The following is a 21,904-nucleotide window of genomic DNA, read 5'->3' as shown; positions in this document are numbered from 1 at the left end:
ATCATACTGGGTTGGAAGTGCATATAATGTTAATACAAGACAAAGTGTAAAGCCTTCACAAACAGTACTTACAACATTTTTAGGAACAACAAAAGTTCAATTCATATGTGACACTACAGCTGAGAACCACATACCCTCGGCACCCATTATCCGTAATGAACCCCAAAGCACCCAACACACATTATCAAAGGGCAAACACAGTCACTACACCTCTTCAAGAAAAATACTTCAGTGTGGATCTTCCAACTCTAAAGTCATAAAAGTTTCTGTAAGAAAAATACCACTTAAAAATTTTCAATTCCTAAAAATAAATTATTCTTGTATTTCTTTAGCAATATAACCTCTTCTCTAAATATTTTTTTCTGCCCTGGCTGGTTTGGCTCAGTGGATTGACCACTGGCCTGCAAACCAAAGGGTCGCTGGTTCAAAGGGTCACCAGTCGGGGCACATGCCTGGGTTGTGGGACAGGTTCCCCGGTGTGGGATGTGTGAGAGGCAACAAAACATTGATGTTTCTCTCCCTCTCTTTCTCTCTCCCTTCCCCTCATTCTAAAAATAAATAAATATTAAAAACAATAATAAATACTTTTTTCTATGTAAGTACTAAAAATCACAGCAGTTTAGATATCACATGAAGGCTGAATAACAGTTGTACAGATCAAACAATGGCAGGGATTCTTATTCTTGCCTTTGAAGAGATGTTTGGAAAAAGATTATTAATATATAAAACAATTTGTTTCTTGGTTCAAAACTCAGGCAGACATGAGAATGGGGAAATAATGAAATTAGAGGTAAATCCTTGTCTTCAGACTTTGACTTGAGCCACAGGCGAGCTACATTTCTGACATTCAAGCACCCAAAATTCAAAATATGTTCACTACTTTTGGAAGTGTGCTATATCTAGTTCAGAAGAAGATCACTTACCATTTTGACAGGTAAAACTCATAAAGTCGGACAGGGCACCTCAATGGGTTGTCAGTATTCTCTGCCATCTCCACACCCACTGGAACCTCATCATCTTCATTTCGTTTCCTCTTGCCAACAGTTAGTTTTTCTTGAGACAGAAAAAATGAGATGATTATTTCCTTCAAGTCTTAAGACACCCAACAAGCTTTACTTCTAGTCAGAACTGTCACTCCCTCCCCCTTCCTTCACTTACTGATTCAACAAACATTTACTGAGCACCTACGGAGGCACTAGATATCAAGTGCAGGATTAACAGCATTGAACACAACAACATCACTGTCCTGTATGCCCCTGCTCACCAAGCAGGGGCAGCATGGCCAAAGGCATGTTCACATGCTCTTCTCCTGCAGTAGACATTGAGATATAAGTTGTTACCTCTTATCTAAAAGTAGTTCTACTATGGGGCATCAGTGTCCACTGGGCATTTGTTCAAGTTTCTTTTATCTGTCATAGTATTATGAGAAATGAAATCCTGGCTGGGAAAAGAAATTATAAGTGACCATTTGATAAGAAAAGAGCAAATCCTTTTCCATCAACAGAATTCTGCCAAGGCCAAGGGCGAAGACATGGAAAGCGTGCTCTTTCTTTCACCCTTTTCCATTCAATCTTTCGAGAGAACAGCAGGTGGAACCGAGAACCTGAGAAAAAAGGCTTTCTTCTTCTCTTATAGCTGCTCTTAACAATAGCACAAAACTTTCCCCAGCCTCCTGCATTAGTTATTACTTAAACACAGTTCACCCCTGTTTTCTATTTAGAGGCTATCTAAATAGAAAAACTTTGCTACTTATTCGTTCAGAAAAGAAGCTGAACTTATTACAAATCTTGTTAAGCACCTAAGATCAGAAAAGAGGGAAATATTACCTGACTGCCTCTTCCTTCCCCAACAATATCAATTAAGAGCACAAAGTGGGATATCTACTTTTGTCCATATATGTGAACAAATTGAAAGAAACAGGACACATGGTGAAAAGCAAGATAATCTTCATATTTTCTAAAGTAAAAGAGCAGCTGAGGAAAAAGTGGGCACAAAGATGAACAACACAATTATTCTTTAAAATTTTACTGTCATGTTGGGAACCCCCGCCTTGACTAAGGCTGAGGGAATGACCTTGGACTGTAAGCTGGCAAGGAGACAAAAGCTTATCTCCCTAGCAGAAGCGGTGCTTCTGCTTTTTTTACTTCACCCTGCCTGGCCCCCAATGCTTGGTCGGTTAGCCAATGATGGCTAAGATTCCCTAAAGGGGGGAACGACCTAAGACAGGCACGATCACGTGGGAGGCCCCCAAGGAAGGACTTTGGGGGCTACAGCAAAAGGGGGGTGATGGACCCTCACCCCTCGGCTTTGACAAAGCCTGAGTCCTCATTGTCTGCAGAAATCTCCTAATCTCTTGGCTGCCTTACTTCCCTTGCTCCACCTAAGCCTGAAACAATGACAGAGGGTGGTGCCGCCCTGTGCTGGAAAGGGCGGGTTCCCGGGGTGATCAGGCCTAAGAAAGAATATGTAACATCCTGTGAAACCTGCTTTGTTCAGAATGCTCTCAATGAAATGATAAGGGTCCAAGCAAGAAGTGTGTTCCTCAAAGTTTTACAGCTCTTGAGCTATCTGACCCTGACTCAAAATAGGCCCTCAGACTTCCTTGTTATCTACTGTTTGATCCTTACTTCCTGGCAATGACTAATGAGCTTTACCTGAATTCTTATGCAAATGAACTGAATAAAAACCCTGCTCGAGTGGGAGAATGAGGCACTCTCCCCTAGGGAGGGTGGCCATGGCGCTCTTCACTTGAGGGAGTGGCTGTTCTGTCCCTATTTCCCCACAGGACCTGGTTGTCTCTGTATGTTTTTCTCATGTTTCGACGAGCCATCTGCAGCATTCCACAGTCACTGCCAGTCGGTGATCCAGACAGCTGGCGCCCGGACGTGGGGCCCAGAAGGAATCTGGATCATTTTCTTGAAGCCAGTGGCTACGAGCCGTCGCTGTGGACAACGCATCAACTTCGAGTGGATTTACGCGCGACTAGCCCAGGTATGGGCCAATGACCGCGTACTCTCTCTCGGGTATGTCATAGGACGTGTTGGATTCCAGGGAAATAGGTTTCTCTTCCTAGGTTGTCGTCTTGTGTGACCACTTTTGAAAACAGTAAACTTTTGTTCTTAGGCATGGAAGTGAGAGCAAAGAGTTTGCCTTGAAAAAAACAGGCAATTTGTCTTTGCCAAAAGCCGCTTTTTGTGGAGCCTTCAATCCTTGTCTTTTCTCTCCGTCAGCCTGCATCAGGGAAGCCAATAGCTTACTAAAGTTTCGGTTTCTACAGAACTCCAAAGATCACTTCCCAGGATCTAAGTATTAGCTGTAGGTTTATATGAGGGCTTTGGCATCCACCAAGCTCTGAAGAAAAGAGGCACTTCCTCCCTCCAGCTCTAGATCTCGGGCATCCCTACGTGAGTGGAGGCCTCGTGGAGGTGTCTGGGGTCTAATCCCCAAGACGTGTAGGGGCCTGATAGGGAATTCCATCTCCCATAATTTAACTTTTGGCTCATCCGGGGAAGTGCAATTTAAGGGTTGGTCACCCAGAGCTCCGAGCCCTCCCAGCTAGCTGGTCTAGACGACTGTGAGGAGAAACTGAGACCCATAAGCAGGGTTAGGGTACCCAAAATATTTGGTACCCCTCTCCCAAGTCCCGCACACTTGGAGCAGCACATTTTTGACCCACTGCACTCTCCTCACTAGCAAGAAACAGGATCTGAGGGTGCAGGAGAAGTAAAAGTGAGACTGAAAGTGGTTTTGTAATCGCTGCTCTTGCGACAGTAGGAATTTCAGAAAAGGTTCATTTATTTGTTAAGGAATTTTTTAAGGGGTTCTACAAATACTCAACCATAGGCAACAAGCTCTCTACAGAACAAGAGCAATGTTTTAAACTAATTCAGCTTTTTAAGGCTGTTAGAGGTCTCCCTGATAAGGGATCTTTAGATTTGGAAATACGGCAAAAAGCAGGACAAGGAGGTCCTCATAGTCAGGAAAACTTAGACAAAAAGAGAAGGGGCCTATGGGATGGTGGCAGTGGAGATTTTAGACGCCTGTCGGACTCTTCCTGTGGATTGCCCCAGCTGCAGTGAGCATCACGGCTGCGCCTGGTGAGCCCAGCCGGGGCACCGGTGTCCGGTGTGCCTGCGTTGGCAGCACAGCGGGGCCTGGTCTTTCTGCCAAGGACCGGCAGAAGCAGAAGGCAGAGTTGGTCCTCCTGCCCGGGCTTGGGGGAAAGAGCAAAGATTTTCCCTTTAGCCTTAAAAATGGCAACTAGTTACAGGGCTATTTGGAAGAATCGCCACGCTTGCGGCAGGAGGAATTTCAGAAAAGGTGCTTCTACTTGTTAAGGAATTTCTTTAAAGATTTCTAAGTATCCTCAACCATGGGGAAATGTTTTAATTTAATTCAGAAGTTACAGGACTGTTGAATGTTTATGAAAGTATGGAAGAGAAGGGATCGAAGCACACTAGCTAGGCCCTTCTCCTGGTTTGCGCCAGCTGCCGAGTCTCACAGCCCACCAGGTGAGGTCAGCCTCGGTGAGCTCCGCCTTGGAGCGGGTGTGTGCGCATGCTCACAGCATGGCCGTAGCCACCCGAGTGCGCATGTTCTCGGCAAGACGAGTGGGGGCTGCGTATGTCTGCTGAGAACAGGCAGCGGCGCATAAGAAATATTGGTTTCCCTCACCTCTTTTTCTCCCCAGTACGCACTGGGGGTGCGCGCCGGGGTCGACTTCCCCGCACCCCGCACCAGAGCAGTCCCGGACACCGCTGTGCGCTTCTAGTACCAGCTACTAGGGAGGCTGAGGCAGGAGGATCACTTGAGCCCAGGAGTTCTGGGCTGCAGTGCTCTATGCCAATCGGGTGTCCGCACTAAGTTTGGCGTCAATATGGTGACTTCCCATGAGCGGGGGCGGGGGTGGGGGTGGGGGGGCACCAGGTTGCCTAAGAAAAGGTGAACTGGCCCAGGTCAGAATCGGAGCAGGTCAAAAACTACAATTTAAATGCATTTGCCAGTAGAGAAAAAACTGTTTCTGAAAGTTGTGTATGTGTTCATAAATTTATCAATCTAAAGCATACTGTGAGACAAACTGTGTGATGTGTTAAAAATGTATTAAGAATCCTCTTTGTTTATGCCAGAGCTGTGACCTTTTATTTTAAAAATAAAATATAGGTACGCTATCTTCCCGGGGGAACTAGCCCTTCTCCACGGAAGAAAGATGTACCATTTTTTAACTCAGTACCTGTAAACCTGGGTTTTCTCAGGGAAAACTGGCTAGTCTCCCGGACAAAACGATTAGTTAATCAAGTCTCATAGGGCCCTTGGCGTGTAACCATTTTTGGCTAAAACATATTTAAGCAGGCACCTCCCTCCCTCATCATCTTTGAAAATTAGAAACCTAGATACCACCTAGTCTTCAGAACAACTTGCTTCTTAAAACTCATTGCAGCTTTCAGAAACAGCAGGGGGTCTATCTTTCCAAACTAAGCAAATTGTTAAAGGATGTCCTGATCGCTAAGCCCTGAGCAAGGGACCCCCATTTACAGGAGATAATTCTTGAAGACTAAGTTCCCAATTATTTTGACCAACATATGTTACCCATTGTGTTCCTTTTGGAAGATTCAAATATATCCACATTTCTATTAATACTTACTCTGGTGCCCTACATGCATTTTCTTTAACAGGTATACCTTACAATCCAACCAGTTAGGCAATTGTAGAACGGGCTAATCATACTTTTAAAAACCTTCTTAAAAAACAAAAGGGGGAGCCAGGAGTCCTCCCCCCAAAATTTGATTGTTAGCCATATTTATGTATAATTTTCTAAGTTGTGATGAATCACTTCAAATTCCAATTGAAAAACATTTTCAGACAAAAAGAATCAATACCACCTTTCCCTCAAGCTTTATATAAAAATCCTTTAGGAGACAGCACTTGTCAAGAACCTGTGGACTTCTTAACTGGGGGAAGAGGGTATGCTGTTTTTCCATCCCTACAAGTCCTGTCTACCAGCTGACACCCACGGTGTCACACACAGGACTGCCAACAGAGGAGGACAGGCCTCCCCCGATGGCAGGGGCTGAGGCTCAGAGGCCTCCTGTAGCAGGCAACCATCCCCCGACACCACGTAATGTTCCCATTGAATCAGCACTGAACTGGATTGGCAAATGCCAGGACACACTAGTGACTCGTCAGCACGTGACCTGTGACCCTGGATTCTCCAGACTGTGCGTCACATTGCTCCAATGAAACTCCAGCCAGCATACTTGCAGTGATATCCAGTATCGCCTAAAAGGGACTTTTTCTGCCAGCTTAAAAGGACAAGTTGATAAACTGCAGCTAGAGTTGCATCAGCAGCTGGACATTCAATGTTTAACCAAACAGGATGTTTTTAGAGCCCTTAATGAAAATATTAGATGGCTGAACCCTAAAAACTGGTTTGATGGACTGAATTTACAAGTTTGGGTTATGGCAGCCCTTGGGTGCATCTTTGTTTTAATCCTTATTTGTGCTTTTCAATGTATGTGAAAGTTTTTTTCGTAATCACATTTGAAAACAGCAAATAGTAGGTTTCACAGGCTTAACCACCACAATTGATTTTAAAAACAAAAAAGGGGGAGATGCTGGGAACCGCCCTGCCTGGTATCAGAAGCTGTAACCCCCGCCTTGACTAAGGCTGAGGGAATGACCTTGGACTGTAAGCTGGCAAGGAGACAAAAGCTTATCTCCCTAGCAGAAGCGGTGCTTCTGCTTTTTTTACTTCACCCTGCCTGGCCCCCAATGCTTGGTCGGTTAGCCAATGATGGCTAAGATTCCCTAAAGGGGGGAACGACCTAAGACAGGCACGATCACGTGGGAGGCCCCCAAGGAAGGACTTTGGGGGCTACAGCAAAAGGGGGTGATGGACCCTCACCCCTCGGCTTTGACAAAGCCTGAGTCCTCATTGTCTGCGAGAAATCTCCTAATCTCTTGGCTGCCTTACTTCCCTTGCTCCACCTAAGCCTGAAACAATGACAGAGGGTGGTGCCGCCCTGTGCTGGAAAGGGCGGGTTCCCCGGGGTGATCAGGCCTAAGAAAGAATATGTAACATCCTGTGAAACCTGCTTTGTTCAGAATGCTCTCAATGAAATGATAAGGGTCCAAGCAAGAAGTGTGTTCCTCAAAGTTTTACAGCTCTTGAGCTATCTGACCCTGACTCAAAATAGGCCCTCAGACTTCCTTGTTATCTATTGTTTGATCCTTACTTCCTGGCAATGACTAATGAGCTTTACCTGAATTCTTATGCAAATGAACTGAATAAAAACCCTGCTCGAGTGGGAGAATGAGGCACTTTCCCCTAGGGAGGGTGGCCATGGCACTCTCCACTAGAGAGAGTGGCTGTTCTGTCCCTATTTCCCCACAGGACCTGGTTGTCTCTGTATGTTTTTCTCGTGTTTTGACGAGCCATCTGCAGCGTTCCGCGGTCACTGCCAGTCGGTGGACCCGACACAGTCAGTCATTTTAAATTCTCACATTTAAAATATATTTTTCACTATTATCCTAAGAAAGTAACAACCTGATTTTGGGAATTTCAGAACTTACAATTTTGGTCAAATATCAAAAATTTAATTCCTAGTTTCTTAATAACAATATTTTTTTTTAGACTTAAAAACAAATTTTTAAATATGCTACTTTTGGAATGTCACGGCTGGTATTATTCTACCATGCAGTATACTACATGCAGTATACTCTAGGTCAGCTTTTAAGTTCCTTCAGAATTTGACAATTTGTTAACTAAAAAGATAGTCTGGTTAAAAGAAAAAGATTCAGAAACATTAGATTTAAAACATTCCTTTTAACTAGTAATGGACCCATCTGTTGCCTCTAAATCAGTGATTTTCAACTTGGCTATATATTTAAATTCCCTGGGAAGTTTTAAAATGAGGATTATTTGGGCTCTAACAATGAAATCAGAACTTCTAATTTAAAAGCCAATGAAAGTAAACTGAAGCAAGTGATCCCTCTTCTTTTGAGAAATGCCTTGACATAAAGAAAGCTTTACATGTTAAACTAAAGCTATACTCTTCCATATCTAGACTCTACAATTACCCCTCTGCAATTAGTTTCTATTTGAATACCAGTAAGACCTCAATAGAAATCTTACAAACTCCCACAACACACCTGGTTCTGACTCTGGCTTTTGTACAGGTGGAAAAAACCTCAGATATGTCATCTTGGTACTGTACTTCAAAATTCTGGTCCGTCTCATCACGTGGGCAAAGGAAAGCTTCAAGTGCTCAGTAACATTCTTTAGTTGAAAGTATTTGGTATTGAAGAACAGGAGGGTGTTCAAGAGGACAATTGGCGAGTATGCGCCCAGCTGCTTGCACTCCCACAGATGCTCTTCTTCGATGCGGGAGAACATGTAACCTGGGCCAGAGGGGGTTGGGGACAGAAACAATATTAAGCTCTTGAGAAATAAGACTAATTTCTCAAATTCTCAGACAAGATATGAAAAAGAGAGTGTTCCTCTCCTTCCCCCCTTCCTTATACAGAAAAACAGAAAAGGGCCCGTAAAGAAAAGGTCAAATGATTCCACTGAGGCCGACTCTGTAAGCGTTGTCCTCAAAGTGTTATTCTGTTGTTATTTGAGACCAGGGGTTGGCAAACTTTTTCTGTAAAGAGCCAGATGGTAAATATTTTAAGCAGTGTGGTCCATATAGGCCCCGAACAACTTTGTTATTATAGAAGATAAGGAGATATAGACAATAGACAAATAGATATGGCTCTAATATGCCAATAAAGTTTACTGACACTAAAGTTTTATAGACACTAACTTGAATTTCATATAATTTCCACTGCCACAGAATATTCTTCTTCTTTAGATTTCTTTCCCCAAAAATTTAAAACCAATTTTAGTTCACAGACTATATACAGAAACAGACTTGTGTGGCCTATGGGTCACAGTTTGCAGACTCCTATTCGAGATCAATACACTTACTGTTAACCACTTCAGTTTTATTTAGCTAAGATCATTATAAGAAAGACAGTGCCCTACTTCCTTCCCACTTCCTCTTAATTTGAATTTATATTGAATTATAAATTCATGATGACTTACTTATCTGGGATTTTTCTTGAAAAGCAGAAAAAGTCGTGCTGAATCATTAGAACAAGTATACCTTTAAATGCACCTTCCCCAAAATACCCCTGAAGTTTAGTTCTTTCCTCATGTTCTCTCTCCACAATCCTTTTGTTGCTGACTCTGCATTCTATTTTTAGGCAATTCATATTCATAAACATGAACTTATTACTTGCATATCCATGCCCCTAGCCTCCTCTTTGAATGCTAAATGCACCAAGCCACCAGGCTGCTCAGAATGCTTCAAAGGTGCTCTGTAGCACAACAGAAGGGGCCACAAATTCCAGAGCATCACATTCAACCTCTCCATTCACAATCAAAGAGCCTAAGACCAGGAGTGAATTAGGGATTTGTCCAATGATGTATGACCAAAGACAACTTGGAGATGTAGATTTAACTCTCAACAACCAGACCAGGGTACTTTTTAGAAGTAGAGTATGTGGCAGTTACTGTGTACAGTGTACAACTTTACCAACATTACCAGAATAAGAAAAGTTTCTAAAGAAGTAAATGGAACATCCAGTAGTTTTTTATTTTCAACAGTTAGTATGTATACACACACTGTTTGTAAATTACAGTTTTACCAAAATAATAATAAACCAAAGAATTTCTCAGAAGTCCAAATGCATTTTGAATCAAGACAGAAATAAAAATGAACATATAAAAAGATAATCTTACAACTTAAGCAATTAAAGAAGACATACATGAACAGAATCAAAGTAAAAAATAATCATCCTACCATTAGGAAGTATTGTAGGTTCCCATATTTTCAAGAGTTTGGTAAGTTCAATCATAAACCTGGAATAGGGCTCCGTAAAAATGTTATCTATTCTACCATTTTCAAACAGGTACTGCAAGAGAAAAAATGAAAACACATGGTGATACAAAGAAAACATAGCTTTTTAAAGATCATTTTAAGTGAAACTTATATAGTTATTAACCAATGTCACACCAATAAAGTTATTTAATTTTAAAAAATTTTAAAAATTATTTTAAGGAATTATTCTTAATTTTTACCCTTATAATATTGTGAACCATTTTAAAGATACATGTTAAAATGCCAGGATTCAACCCAAAGGTCCCTTTCACAAGGATTGACATCATCTTGAGCGCTGAGCTTGCAAGGTAAAATTTTCTATTTCCTTTGTAAAACATGGATAACAGAAAATTTACAATAAGTACCTTTACTCAGTTCATGAATATTATATAAGAAAAAGTGGTCCTAAATTGTATTTCCCAAATCATTTTTCCAATTCACAGTAAATATTGGAAAATGTACTCCCAGAAGTTTTTCAGCCTAATTAGAAGACAATTTCCTGAAATGATACAGTTAGCTGGTGTCGAGTGATGTGAGGATGCCCAAATTCAAAAACTATTTGGAGCCTTCTAATCACAGCTCCCAACTCTCTACCCCAGAACACAGCCTTCAAAAAGTTCAACTCTAATTGTAGGATATAAAACAATGCTAATTATAACCATCAAGAGCCGTATCACATGATGGGAAACAAGTAACAAGCTTGGATAAAGTATAGTTAAAAAAACATTTTGAGGGTATAGGTCTGGGCAGATAAAATCACTCAGGGAAATATGATGAAAATTTATAGAGCAACACAAGGTAGCATATAATTAGATTCTAAAACTCTTTTGGTGAGCCCTGGCTGGTGTGGCTCAGTAGACTGAGTGCCTGCCTACAAACCAAAAGGGTCGCTGGTTTGATTCCCAGTCAGGGCACATGCCTGGGTTTTGGGCCAGGTCCCCAGTGGGGGTGCACAAGAGGCAACCATACGCTGATGTTTCTCTCTCTCTCTAAAAATAAATAAGTAAAATATTTTTAAAAATTTTTGAAAATAAAATAAAAACCTTTTGGTGTTTTCAAAATTTGGTATTTTAAATTTATTTTTCTACAGCTATCTTGGTTTCCTGCTTTTCTATTAATGTATGACTTGGAAAAAAACTTTTATTTCTATTTAAATTTATTCTAGCTAATAAAAGTTAAACACTATTTCAATGTGCATTCTTACAGGTCTCTTCAAAGGCAACTGATAACTGTATGGCCAGATTATAGCTTTGTTACTCAAAGTGTTCTTCTTTTAATAAAGTTATTTTCCCATCTTAAAAATATATCCTCATTGCCCTGGCTGGTGTGGCTCAGTGGATTGGGTGCTGGTCTGTGAACCAAAGGGTCACCAGTTTGATTTCCAGTCAGGGCACATGCCTGGGTTGCAGGCCAGGTCCCCAGTAGGGGGTGCGCAACCACACATCGATGTTTCCCTCTCTTTCCCCTCCCCTTTAAAAATAAATAAATAAATAATTTTAAAAATATATCCTCATTGTAAAAAAAGTTTCAAATATAAGAAAAAGGCATACTCAAACTGACTATACGAAGACTATTATCATTCAGGAGTATTTTAACCTTTTAAAAAATTTTCCTGTTTAAATACACAGAGTTGAATTTTATATATTTACTCAAATATATAAATACATATAAAATACATGCTTTTTGTCTTTTTTTTAATCACTTCCCTCTTAGAACAGGAACAAGATAAAAACATCTATTCTTGCTACTTCTATTCAACTCTGTACTGGAAATTCTAGCCAAAATGATCAGGCAAGAAGAAGTAAGAAACATTCAAACAGGAAAGGAAGAAGTAAAATTATCTGTGTTTGCAGATGACAAGATCAAAAAAACAGTTATTGGAGTTCATAAGTAAACTCAGTACACATGCAGGATACAAGCAACATGAAAATGAGTTGCAATGAACAGTCCAAAAGGGAAATTAAGAAAAACAATTCCATTTACAATAGTATCAGACAAAATAAAAATTTAAGAATAAATTTATCCAAGGAGGTACATGACTAATACACTTCAAACTACAAAAGAAATGCTAAAGAAATTAAAGAAGAGCTAAGAAAACACCTTGTATTAATGGAGCTGAAGGCAATATTGTTTAAATGGTAATATTCGCCATAACAATCTACAAATTCAATGCAACCTTATCAAGATTCCAATGGCCCTTTTTCTTCCCTTCCCTTCCCTTTTCCTTCCCTTTCCCTTCCCTTCCCTTCCTTTCTTCCTTTCTCTCCCTCTTTTTTTTTTAGAAATGGAAAAGCTAATTCTAAAATTCATATGGAATTGCAAGGAACCTCGAAGAGTTAAAAGAATTGTGAGGAATGACACTTCCTGATTTCAAAGTTTACTAACAAAGTTACAGTAATCAAAACAGTGTGTACTAACTAAGAGTCCAAAATAAACACACACATATTTAGCCAAATGGTTTTCAACAAAGATATCACAACCATTCAATGGAGGAAGAATTGTCTTCACCAATGGTACTGGGAGAACTGGATATCCACGTATCCCTAACTCACACATGATATAAAAAGGAATTAAACCAGAAAAGATAGGGGTAAATCTTCATGAACTAGAATTTGGTAATGTATTATCGTAACACCAAAAGCACAAGTAACAACAGACAAATTGAAATTCATTGAAATTAAAAATGTTTATGTATCAAAGTATACTATCAAGAGAGTGAAAAGAAAATCCAGAGAGTGGGATGGGAGAAAATATTTGCAAACTGCATATCTGATAAGAGTTTAATACATAAAATACATATAGAAATCTTATAATTCAACAAAAAAGGCAACCCAATTTAAAAAATGGCAAAGGACCTAGACATTTCTCCAAAGATACACAAATAGCCAACACGTACATGAAAAGATGCTTGATGTTATTAGTCATTAGGGAAATTCAAATTAATACCACCATAAAATGCTACCTCATATTCACCAGAGGGGAATTTAAAAACAAAAACCAAAATTAAGTGTTGGCAAGGAAGTACAGATAATGGAGCCCTCAAACATTGCTGTTGGGAACATAAGCTGGTGCAGCCATTGTGGAAAAGTCTGGTGGTTTCTCAACAAGTTAATCACAGAGTTACCAAATGACCATACAATTCCACTCCTATGTATATACCCCAAAGAACTGAAAACAAATGTTTAGAGAAAAACTTGCACACAAATGACCATAGTAGCACTCACTATTAGTAACAGCCAAAAGGTGGAAACAACTCAAATCTCCATCAGCAGATGAATGAATAAGCAAAATGTGGAATACCTAACAATGGAGTACTATTAGGCCGTAAAAAGGAATGAAGTAGTGTTTCATTCTATGACACCGATACACCTTGAAAACACTAGGTGAACGAAACCAGACACAAAATGCCACATACTGTATAATTCTATAAAATTCTACTTATATAAAATACCAGAATAGGCAAAACCATGAAGACAGAAAGCAGATTTATGATTGTCAGAGCAGGATGGAAAGGGTAATGAGAAGTAACTGCTTAATTGGTTTCCATATCGGGTGATAAAGTTCTAGAACTAGATAGTAGTGATGGTTACACATCATAAATGTACTTAATGCTGCTGAATTGTACATTTTGTTATGTGTATTTTCCCATAATATAAATATGGCACTACACTTACAATTTTGCTTTTAATTTTTAAAATGTATGTCTCCAAGTGTTTTTCACGTCAATATGTATAGAAGCAATTCAGTCCTTTTTTTGAATAGTGTATGGTATGCAACAGTATAAATATATTATTGATTGAAACACCATTCTTTTGATGAACACCTAGGGGGTTTCCTTTTCTTTCTTTGCTGTTAAAAATATTACAATGAAAATATTAATATATATTTTTCCATGGCCAAGATGGAGGCGTAGGTAGACACACTGTGCCTCCTCGCACAACCAAAATAAAGTCAGCAACAATTTAGAAACATGTTAACAACCAGATCTAACAGAAAATTGAACGGTATGGAAGTCGGGAAACCAAGGAGTTAAAATATACACATTCATCCAGACCAGTAGGAGGGACAGAGTCAGGCAGCCAGGTGGAGAGGGGTCTCGGCACAAAAAGCAGTGGCACCAGACATGTAACACATGCCAGGCACGTAAGGCACCCTGAGCGCAAGACTGCGGGCAGATCCTGGGCACACAGATGGCTGGCAGACCCGGTGAGGTGGTGACTGTGAAGCAAGGCACTGAGTGCAAGGCTCCTGGCTGTCTGGGCCACATTTGAGCGCAGATAAACCAGGCAAAATTGGGCAGTGAGACAGACCGCGCAACCCAGGGTCCCAGCGCGGGGAAACAGAACCTCGGGACACTGAAAACACCTGTGGGGGTTGAGGCGCAGGGAGAGACTCCCAGCCTCACAGGAGAGTGTGTTGGAGAGACCCACAGGGTCCTAGAATGTACACAAGCCCACCCACATGGAAATTAGCACCAGAAATGCCCAGTTTGCTTGGGGGAAGCAGCAGAAGGGACTGAAATCCCATGGAGAGAGGACCAAGTGTCATTGTTTCCTCTGCCCCCACATTCAACATCACAACCCAGCGACTGGATTGCCCCACCCTGGAGAACACCTAAGGCTCCGCCCCTTTCTACGTAACAGGCTCGACCAGACCCCCCCCCCCCCGCCCCAAAATGGCTCAAACAGAAGTACAAATCAAAGCTCCAGAGCCAATACTTTTAAGCTACCAAGAGATAGCCAACCTATCAGATGCACAGTACAAACCACTGGTGATCAGGATGCTCACAGAATTGATTGAACTTGGTTGCAAATTTGATGAAAAACTGAAGGCTACGCTAAGTGAAATGAGGGAAAATGCACAGGGAACCAATAGTGATGGGAAGGAAACTGGGACTCAAATCAGTGGAGTGAAACAGAAGGAAGAAACAACCAACCAAACAGAAAAGAATAAGAAACAAGAATTCAAAAAAATGAGAAGCTTAGGAACTTCCAGGGCATCTTTTAAACGTTCCAACATCCGAATTATAGGGGTACCAGAAGGGGAACAGGAAGAGCAACAAGTGGAAAAGTTATTTGAACAAATAATAAAGGAGAACTCCCCCAAGCTGGCAAAGGAAATAGACTTCCAGGAAGTCCAGGAAGCTCAGAGAGTCCCAAAGAAGTTGGACCCAAGGAGGAACACACCAAGGCATATCATAATTACATTAGACAAGGTAAAAATGAAGGAGAGAATCCTAGAAGCAGCAAGAGATAAGGGGACAGTGTCCTACAAAGTAGTTCCCATCAGACTGTCAGCTGATTTCTCAAAAGTGACCTTGCAGGCAAGGGGCTGGAAAAAAGTATTCGAAGTCATGAAAGGCAAGGACCTACATCCAAATTGCTCTGTCCAGCAAAGCTTTCATTTAGAATGGAAGGGCAGATAAAGTGCTTCTCAGATAAGGTCAAGTTAAAGGAGTTCATCATCACCAAGCCCTTATTTTATAAAATGTTAAAGGGACTTACCGAAAAGAAAGAAGATAAAAAGCATGTATAGTAAAATGACAGCAAACTCACAACTATTAACAACCACACTTCAAACAAAAACAAACTAAGCAAACAATGAGAACAGGAACAGAACTAAACGGAGAACTAAACGTGATCTCCACAGAAATGGAGATCACATGGAGGGTTAGCAACAGGGGAGTGGGAGGAGGAGAGAGGGGGAAATGGTACAGAGAGTAAGGATCATAGATGGTAGATAGAAATAGGGGAGAGCAAGAATAGCATGGGAAATGTAGAAGCTAAGGAACTTACAACATGAACTAAAGGTAGGAATGTGGGTGGAAGAGGGTGTGCAGGGTGGAGGGGAATGAAAGGGGGGAAATGGGACAACTGTAATAGCATAATCAATAAAATATATTAAAAAAGAAAATATTAGTATATGTATGTATATGCCTTTCTTTGGGGAGAGATAATGATCAATGGTTCTGCTAGACTGAAGAATATATACATTTAAAGATTTAATAGCCACTGTTAACTTGTCTTCTGAAAAGGGCCTCCAACAGTGCACATATCTTCACTAATACTTAGTATTATCAAATTTCTCAACCTTTCAAATTTTTAGTCCATCTGAGAGATGAAAAATTTCCCTGATCAATTGAGCACCTTTTATATTAGAGAAGCAGTCCAACACAGTGTTTATAAGCACAGACCCTGAAGTTGAACTACCTGGTTTCACAGCTTGGCCCCATCATTTACTAACTTTGAGACTTTAGGCAAGTTATTTAACTCACTGTGCCTCAAGTTCCTCAGCAAAAATTAGTGATAACAGTTCTTAAATTTCACAGGGCCACATTAAAAATTAAGTGACTTAATATATGAACTGGGCTTATATTAATACATAGCATACATAGTAAATGACTGTTAGCTGTGGTACATTCTGTGTATTAGCAATCTGCTGATTTTCTTCTGTTACTTGCCTACTTGTTTCTTTTGCCCATTATCCCCCTCCCAGCTAATGTCAACAGTGGTGATCCTGGTGTTAATATTATAGCTGTTTAGTTTTTCTTTGCATTCGTATTTTCAAAGTTCTTTATAATAGCGTAATTATTTTTATAATCAAAATAAAAAGAGGAAGCATATCTGAGATGTCAACATAAGTAACCTTTTAAAATTCCTTACAGTTAAAGAAGTTTATTTCTTGTCAAAATAAATAAAAGGTTCTTAACAGTTATTTCCTATAACGATCTTCTGAAAAATTTGTGAACTTTGCCTCTTTTTAATAGTGTTATATGAAGTCATTTATTATCAACAAATAACAGCATAAATTTACTAGAAAAACCTTTCAAAGGTTTATAATTTGCCTCATAAATTATTTTATATATGTGAAATGTAAAGTACTCAAATGTTTTTTTATTGAAATCATGACAATGACAACATATGTTCTGATTACATGCAAATTATTAGAGTATTAGTAACTGTCCCAAAACATGTTATTCAGAATTTCTACCTTAGCAAAATGTATGGATGGCATACACTCCGTCCTCAATAGAATTTATTGAGGAGTATATAAAAGTCTTCTCATATGGTAATTTTTTTAGTAGGTTTTTTGGGGTTTTTTTTTAGATTTTATGTATTTATTTTTAGAAAGAGGGGAAGGGAGGGAGAAAGATAAGCAGAGAAACATGTCAGTTGCCTTTTGCATACTCCCAACTGCAGACCCAGAATGCAACCCAGACATGTGCCCTGACTGGGAATCAAACATATAACCTTTGAGTTCACAGGCTGGTGCTCTATCGACTGAGCGACACCAGCCAGGGCTCATACTGTAATTTTAAAAATATCATTTGCAGTGTAGAAACTATCAAAATACAGTAACAAAGGTGCCATTTCACTTCTGTGGAAAAATACTGCATGCTGCAATGCATAACTAGCTTATCAGAATATTATTTATCTAAATATATTTATACCATGTACAAAAATAAAATTCAGATGTATTAAAGACGTCAATCTAAACAAAAACTGAGTATTTTAGACAGAAATTTATGAGAATTTATATTTAAATATTTAAGTAGAAAGACCATCCTAAGCACCAAGGAAAACCCAGGAACTATAAAGAGAATATGGACTATGTAAAAAGGAAATCTTCTCATGTAGCCAAAGAACATAAACAAAAAATTAAAGAAAAAATATACTATGAAAATTTATTTCAAATACTTATATTCAAGTTGATATCCCTAATATAAAAGAGAATCTACAGAAAGAATTCAAATGACCAACATAAAAAGATATTCTACTTTATAAAAGTCAGAAAAATAAAAATTAGAATCATTTTTAAAACTCAGAATAATAAAATATTAAAAAGAGGAGTAGCCAAAGATGATTCAAGAAACGGGCACTCAGCCCTGGCTGGTGTGGCTGAGTGGACTGAGTACCAGCCTGCAAACCAAAGGGTCACCGGTTGGATTCCCAGTCAGGGCACGTGCCTGGGTTGCAGGCTAGGTTCCCAGTTGGGGGTGCACAAGAGGCATCCACACATTGATGTTTCTCTCCCTCTCTTTCTCCCTCCTTTCCCTAAAAATAAATAAATAAAATCTTTAAAAAGAGAAAGAAACAGGCACTCAGATCCACTGGTAGCAAAAGTGTAAATTACTATGCCTATTTGTGGGGACAGAGCTAACACTGTCTTAAAGCTAATCCACCCTCTTGATATCTGGGTGAATCGGAACCTCTGACTCCCTCCCTTTCTCTAGGGTGAGCCCTAGGATATGTACACAAAGCTCCGACCGATCACAGGATTTCCGTTAGTTCTGTCTTGGGTGAGTTGTCCTCAATGATACCTATCTCTTAACTCACTCTGCAACCAGAGCCTTCTGGCACCTGATCCCTTTGATCACCCAAACATCCTTATGGTTTTAGGAGATACAAGCACATGTTCTGGTGAAGGGTGGGGAGTGGAAGGCGCAGGGATCCACTGTGTCTTGCTGCTACCTGAGAGTGCATTTCTGTATGTAAGCTCCCTATTAAACTCATTCAATGGACAAGATGGATGCTGTCTGCCTCATTCTTTGACTTCTCAGTTCCTTCTGTGTCTGGGGGCCACTTTGCATTACATGGCTCTTTCACAGTACACCAGTCTGAAAATATAAAATATCCTAAAACTGGAAAAATACTTCTATGCTTTAACCCAGAAATAAAAGTACCAATTTATTAGGTACACAAACAAGGTATTTACTGAAGCATTGTTTGTAACAGTAAGGGGGAAGAAGACAACCTGAATATACAAAAGAGGAAAGGCTGAATAACTGCTACATTCACACTTTGCAGTATCATGCTGCTTTCCTTTTTCAAGAAAAAGGTCTGATTTTGTATTCACCTGGAGAGACACACACAGATCGAGAAAGGTAAACTGCAAAAAATATGTATGTTATGGGTCCCACTTTGCTAAAACAGAAACTAATACAGCACAGAAGGTAGAGAAAGACACTTATGTTGCAACCCTGATATCCTTGGGGACTGGGAACAAAGGGAGAGAAAATTTTCTTTATATGTCTTCACTCACTGTTTTAACAGTTACAATGAGCACACTTTACTTATGTAATTAAAAAACAAAACTTTAAGAATTGATATTTAAAATAAAATAACACTCCCACCACGTACAAGTGGAGGAAAATTTGGCAAATGAAAAGATCAACAACACCCAAAGTTCTACCACCTCCAGAAGATAACCATTATAAACATTTTTGATGCATTTTATTTTCTTGTCTTTATTGGACTAGTTTTAAAAACACTATTATGTTAATACATAGCGACACACAAAATATATATTGTGTACTCCTGTTCATTTTAATGTTTTATTATTAATATATTTACATTACTAGAAGTTACTTTGTAAAAAAATTTTTATTGGCTACATAACATACAATTTTATAAATATACTGTTATTTACTTAACTATTACACTTTGGTGGACACTGAAGTTATTTTTAATTTTGTGACATAATGTCAGAGTATTATTTGACAGACTCCCAAAAGTGAATTACTGGCAAAAAGAGTATGAACATTCAAATATATTCCTGAAACACAGGCTCAAAACTGCTTTAAAGAAAGTAGGTACTAATTACCAACAGCTATGAAGGTAAGAGAAGTTGTATCAACAATGAAAGTTATAATTTCTTGATTTTTGCTAATGTGATAGACAAATAATAGTAAAGCTATTATTTTAATTAGCATTTTAAAAATTTAAATGAGACTACATGATTTCTATAAATATATACATTTACATACACAGTCTCCTGTGTCACTTCTTTTGTGAATTGCTATGTCTTTTTTGTCCATCTAACATTAAAATGCACTGTTATCAATTTGTGTTATTCTGCTAACACTCTCAATTGAGTTTACAAAAGGCTATATGACCAAGATTTTAAAATCAAGGTAAGTGGTTCATTAATAAGAGAGCATAAGAAATTATCAGGGAGGATACATTGCCAAGTATATGATTATCTAACCACCATGCTGTACATCTGAAACAAATACAAAATAATATTAAATACAAACTGTAGTTGGAAATATTCTCTTAAACGTTAAAAAAAGAAGAAGAAAGTATAGGAACAATACCAAACAACCAACAGACACGATAATCTTCCATCTTTACAAGTTCAATCAGAATTATTAAAAGTGCAGTGTTTTGTATCAATTATCAAATTTGATACCTGCTGAATTCCAAGGCACAAGTATAAGATACTGTCTGGATCATATTTTTCACCATTTGGTCTCCGCACCTCTTGGATAAACTGGCATAAGCCCAAACTCAACTCAGCAAAAGTGCAGGACAGAATATCTTCCTTCAGCTTTATAGAGCGGACTGTGGAAAGGTAGAAAACATCTGAAATACTAAGTTATAAGATATGGAGTAATGTCTACTTTATTCCCTGAATAAACACTGACTACTGTGCCCCAGACATTGTGGAATACACTGGTAATAAATGAATTAAAGGCAGATCCTGATCTCAAGGTTTTTTTAGTTAAAGAAGTAGACAATGCAGTACCTATGGTGTAACAGGTGTTATGACAGAGGTTTGTTAAAACAGGATTCTATGAAAGCAAATGACGGACACCTAATAAACAGAGAAGTGTCAGGTTAGATTCTGGTGGATAGGAACTAATGCTAGATCTTGAAAGAAGAGTTAAACAGGTAAATAAAGAATTTGAGCCACTTGTATAAAAAAAAATCCCTTATGTTAGCATAATAAACTCATGATCAGAAGATACAACCTTAATTTCTAACAAATCTTTAAAATTGGTAGTATATCAATTTTTCTTTTTAAAATAAAGACTTAAACTTCTAAATAACTTTAAATATTCAATTTACAATTTGAAACTGACAATGATATTACAAGTGACACAAGGAGAAAAATGAGTTTTACCTCTACAGCCTGGCTCTGAGGATTCTTGGGACAGTGCATGGTCTTGAGCACTTCCTAAGGAGTCAGAACATGGACTAGATGAGGCATGTTCAATTCCTTATGGGGAAAAAATAAGAAGTTTAAGTAAAAATGGTGAAAAATTGCCCTAGCTGGGCAGATCACTTGGTTAGAGCATCAGCTTGATACAACAAGGTTGCAGGTTTGATCCCCAATCAGGGCACAACCAAAGAACACATAGGTAAGTGGAAAAACAGACAGATGTTTCTCTCTCTTTCCCCCTCCTTGCTCTTTAAAAATCAATACATAAAAATTTTAAAAATTGCAAAAAAAAAAAAAAACAGGTAAAGCAAAAATCAAAGTTTTAGAAGATTTGTGACTTAGTATTTATCCTTTTTAAGTAGATTCATAACCTTATATGTTTATATTCCCCTTATCCCGTAAGTCAAAACACAAATTCATGCTGTGTATTTACCGCCACATTTCAGATCCACCTGCTCTTCCTTGGCATTTTTCCACTGAACCCAGTTCTTCCAGGCATTTACCCCATACATGTATTTCAGTGTCATTCCAGACACTGAGCACCCTTGAAAGGCTCCTTGAATAAGACTCCTGGGCTCCACAGCAACTATAGACTTCTTTCGTCCCTGTTATAATTCCAAAAATATAGGATATAAAGTTTAGTTTGGGATCTTTAAGAATCAGGGTTCTCAAAGCTAGAAAGGGCATAAACTTATAAAGTAGGAAAGTTAGTATTAGAGCTGAAAGATTCAGAGTTCTTAGAGCTAAAAAGACCATTAGAGATTATTAAATCCAATCCATACAAGAGAAGAAAAAAAGAAAGCTGAAATGTAAGAGATCATATGTGATAATTACTAGTATTTGAGTATTTACTATGATCCAGTATCTGGACTCACCCAATGAGGTATGCATAACAGTTATGACTCTGGTCTATTTAATGGAACACACGAACAGAACATATTCTGGGCTATAGAACAAGCTTCAATAAATTCTCTAATTGCAATGGAATTAAACAACAAAATAATAATAGAACAATGTAAAGAAAATACTAAAAAACT

At 38.9% G+C, this 21,904-nt stretch overlaps 1 protein-coding gene across 12 annotated transcripts in view; it reads right to left on the bottom strand.

Annotated features, from left to right (window-relative positions):
* The window catches only part of ZMYM4 (zinc finger MYM-type containing 4), a 142,232-nt gene that overhangs the window by 5,321 nt on the left and 115,007 nt on the right, over nucleotides 1-21,904 (bottom strand). For all 12 annotated transcript variants that reach the window (XM_045858567.1, XM_045858569.1, XM_045858573.1 and 9 more), the window contains 6 exons: nucleotides 21,301-21,472; nucleotides 20,829-20,924; nucleotides 20,115-20,266; nucleotides 9,846-9,957; nucleotides 8,149-8,397; nucleotides 924-1,053 (listed from right to left, as the gene is read on the bottom strand). In XM_045858567.1, the coding sequence (XP_045714523.1) occupies nucleotides 924-1,053; nucleotides 8,149-8,397; nucleotides 9,846-9,957; nucleotides 20,115-20,266; nucleotides 20,829-20,924; nucleotides 21,301-21,472 (911 nt within the window). The remainder of the gene's footprint in view (nucleotides 1-923; nucleotides 1,054-8,148; nucleotides 8,398-9,845; nucleotides 9,958-20,114; nucleotides 20,267-20,828; nucleotides 20,925-21,300; nucleotides 21,473-21,904) is intronic.

The sequence above is a fragment of the Phyllostomus hastatus genome, unplaced genomic scaffold, assembly GCF_019186645.2.
Source record: "Phyllostomus hastatus isolate PE091 unplaced genomic scaffold, TTU_PhHast_1.1 phas_scaffold_182, whole genome shotgun sequence".
In the NCBI taxonomy this organism is placed as follows: Eukaryota; Metazoa; Chordata; class Mammalia; order Chiroptera; family Phyllostomidae; genus Phyllostomus; species Phyllostomus hastatus.
The sequence above is the reverse complement of the archived record's forward strand: the minus strand, read 5'-3'. Positions and strand labels throughout refer to the sequence as shown.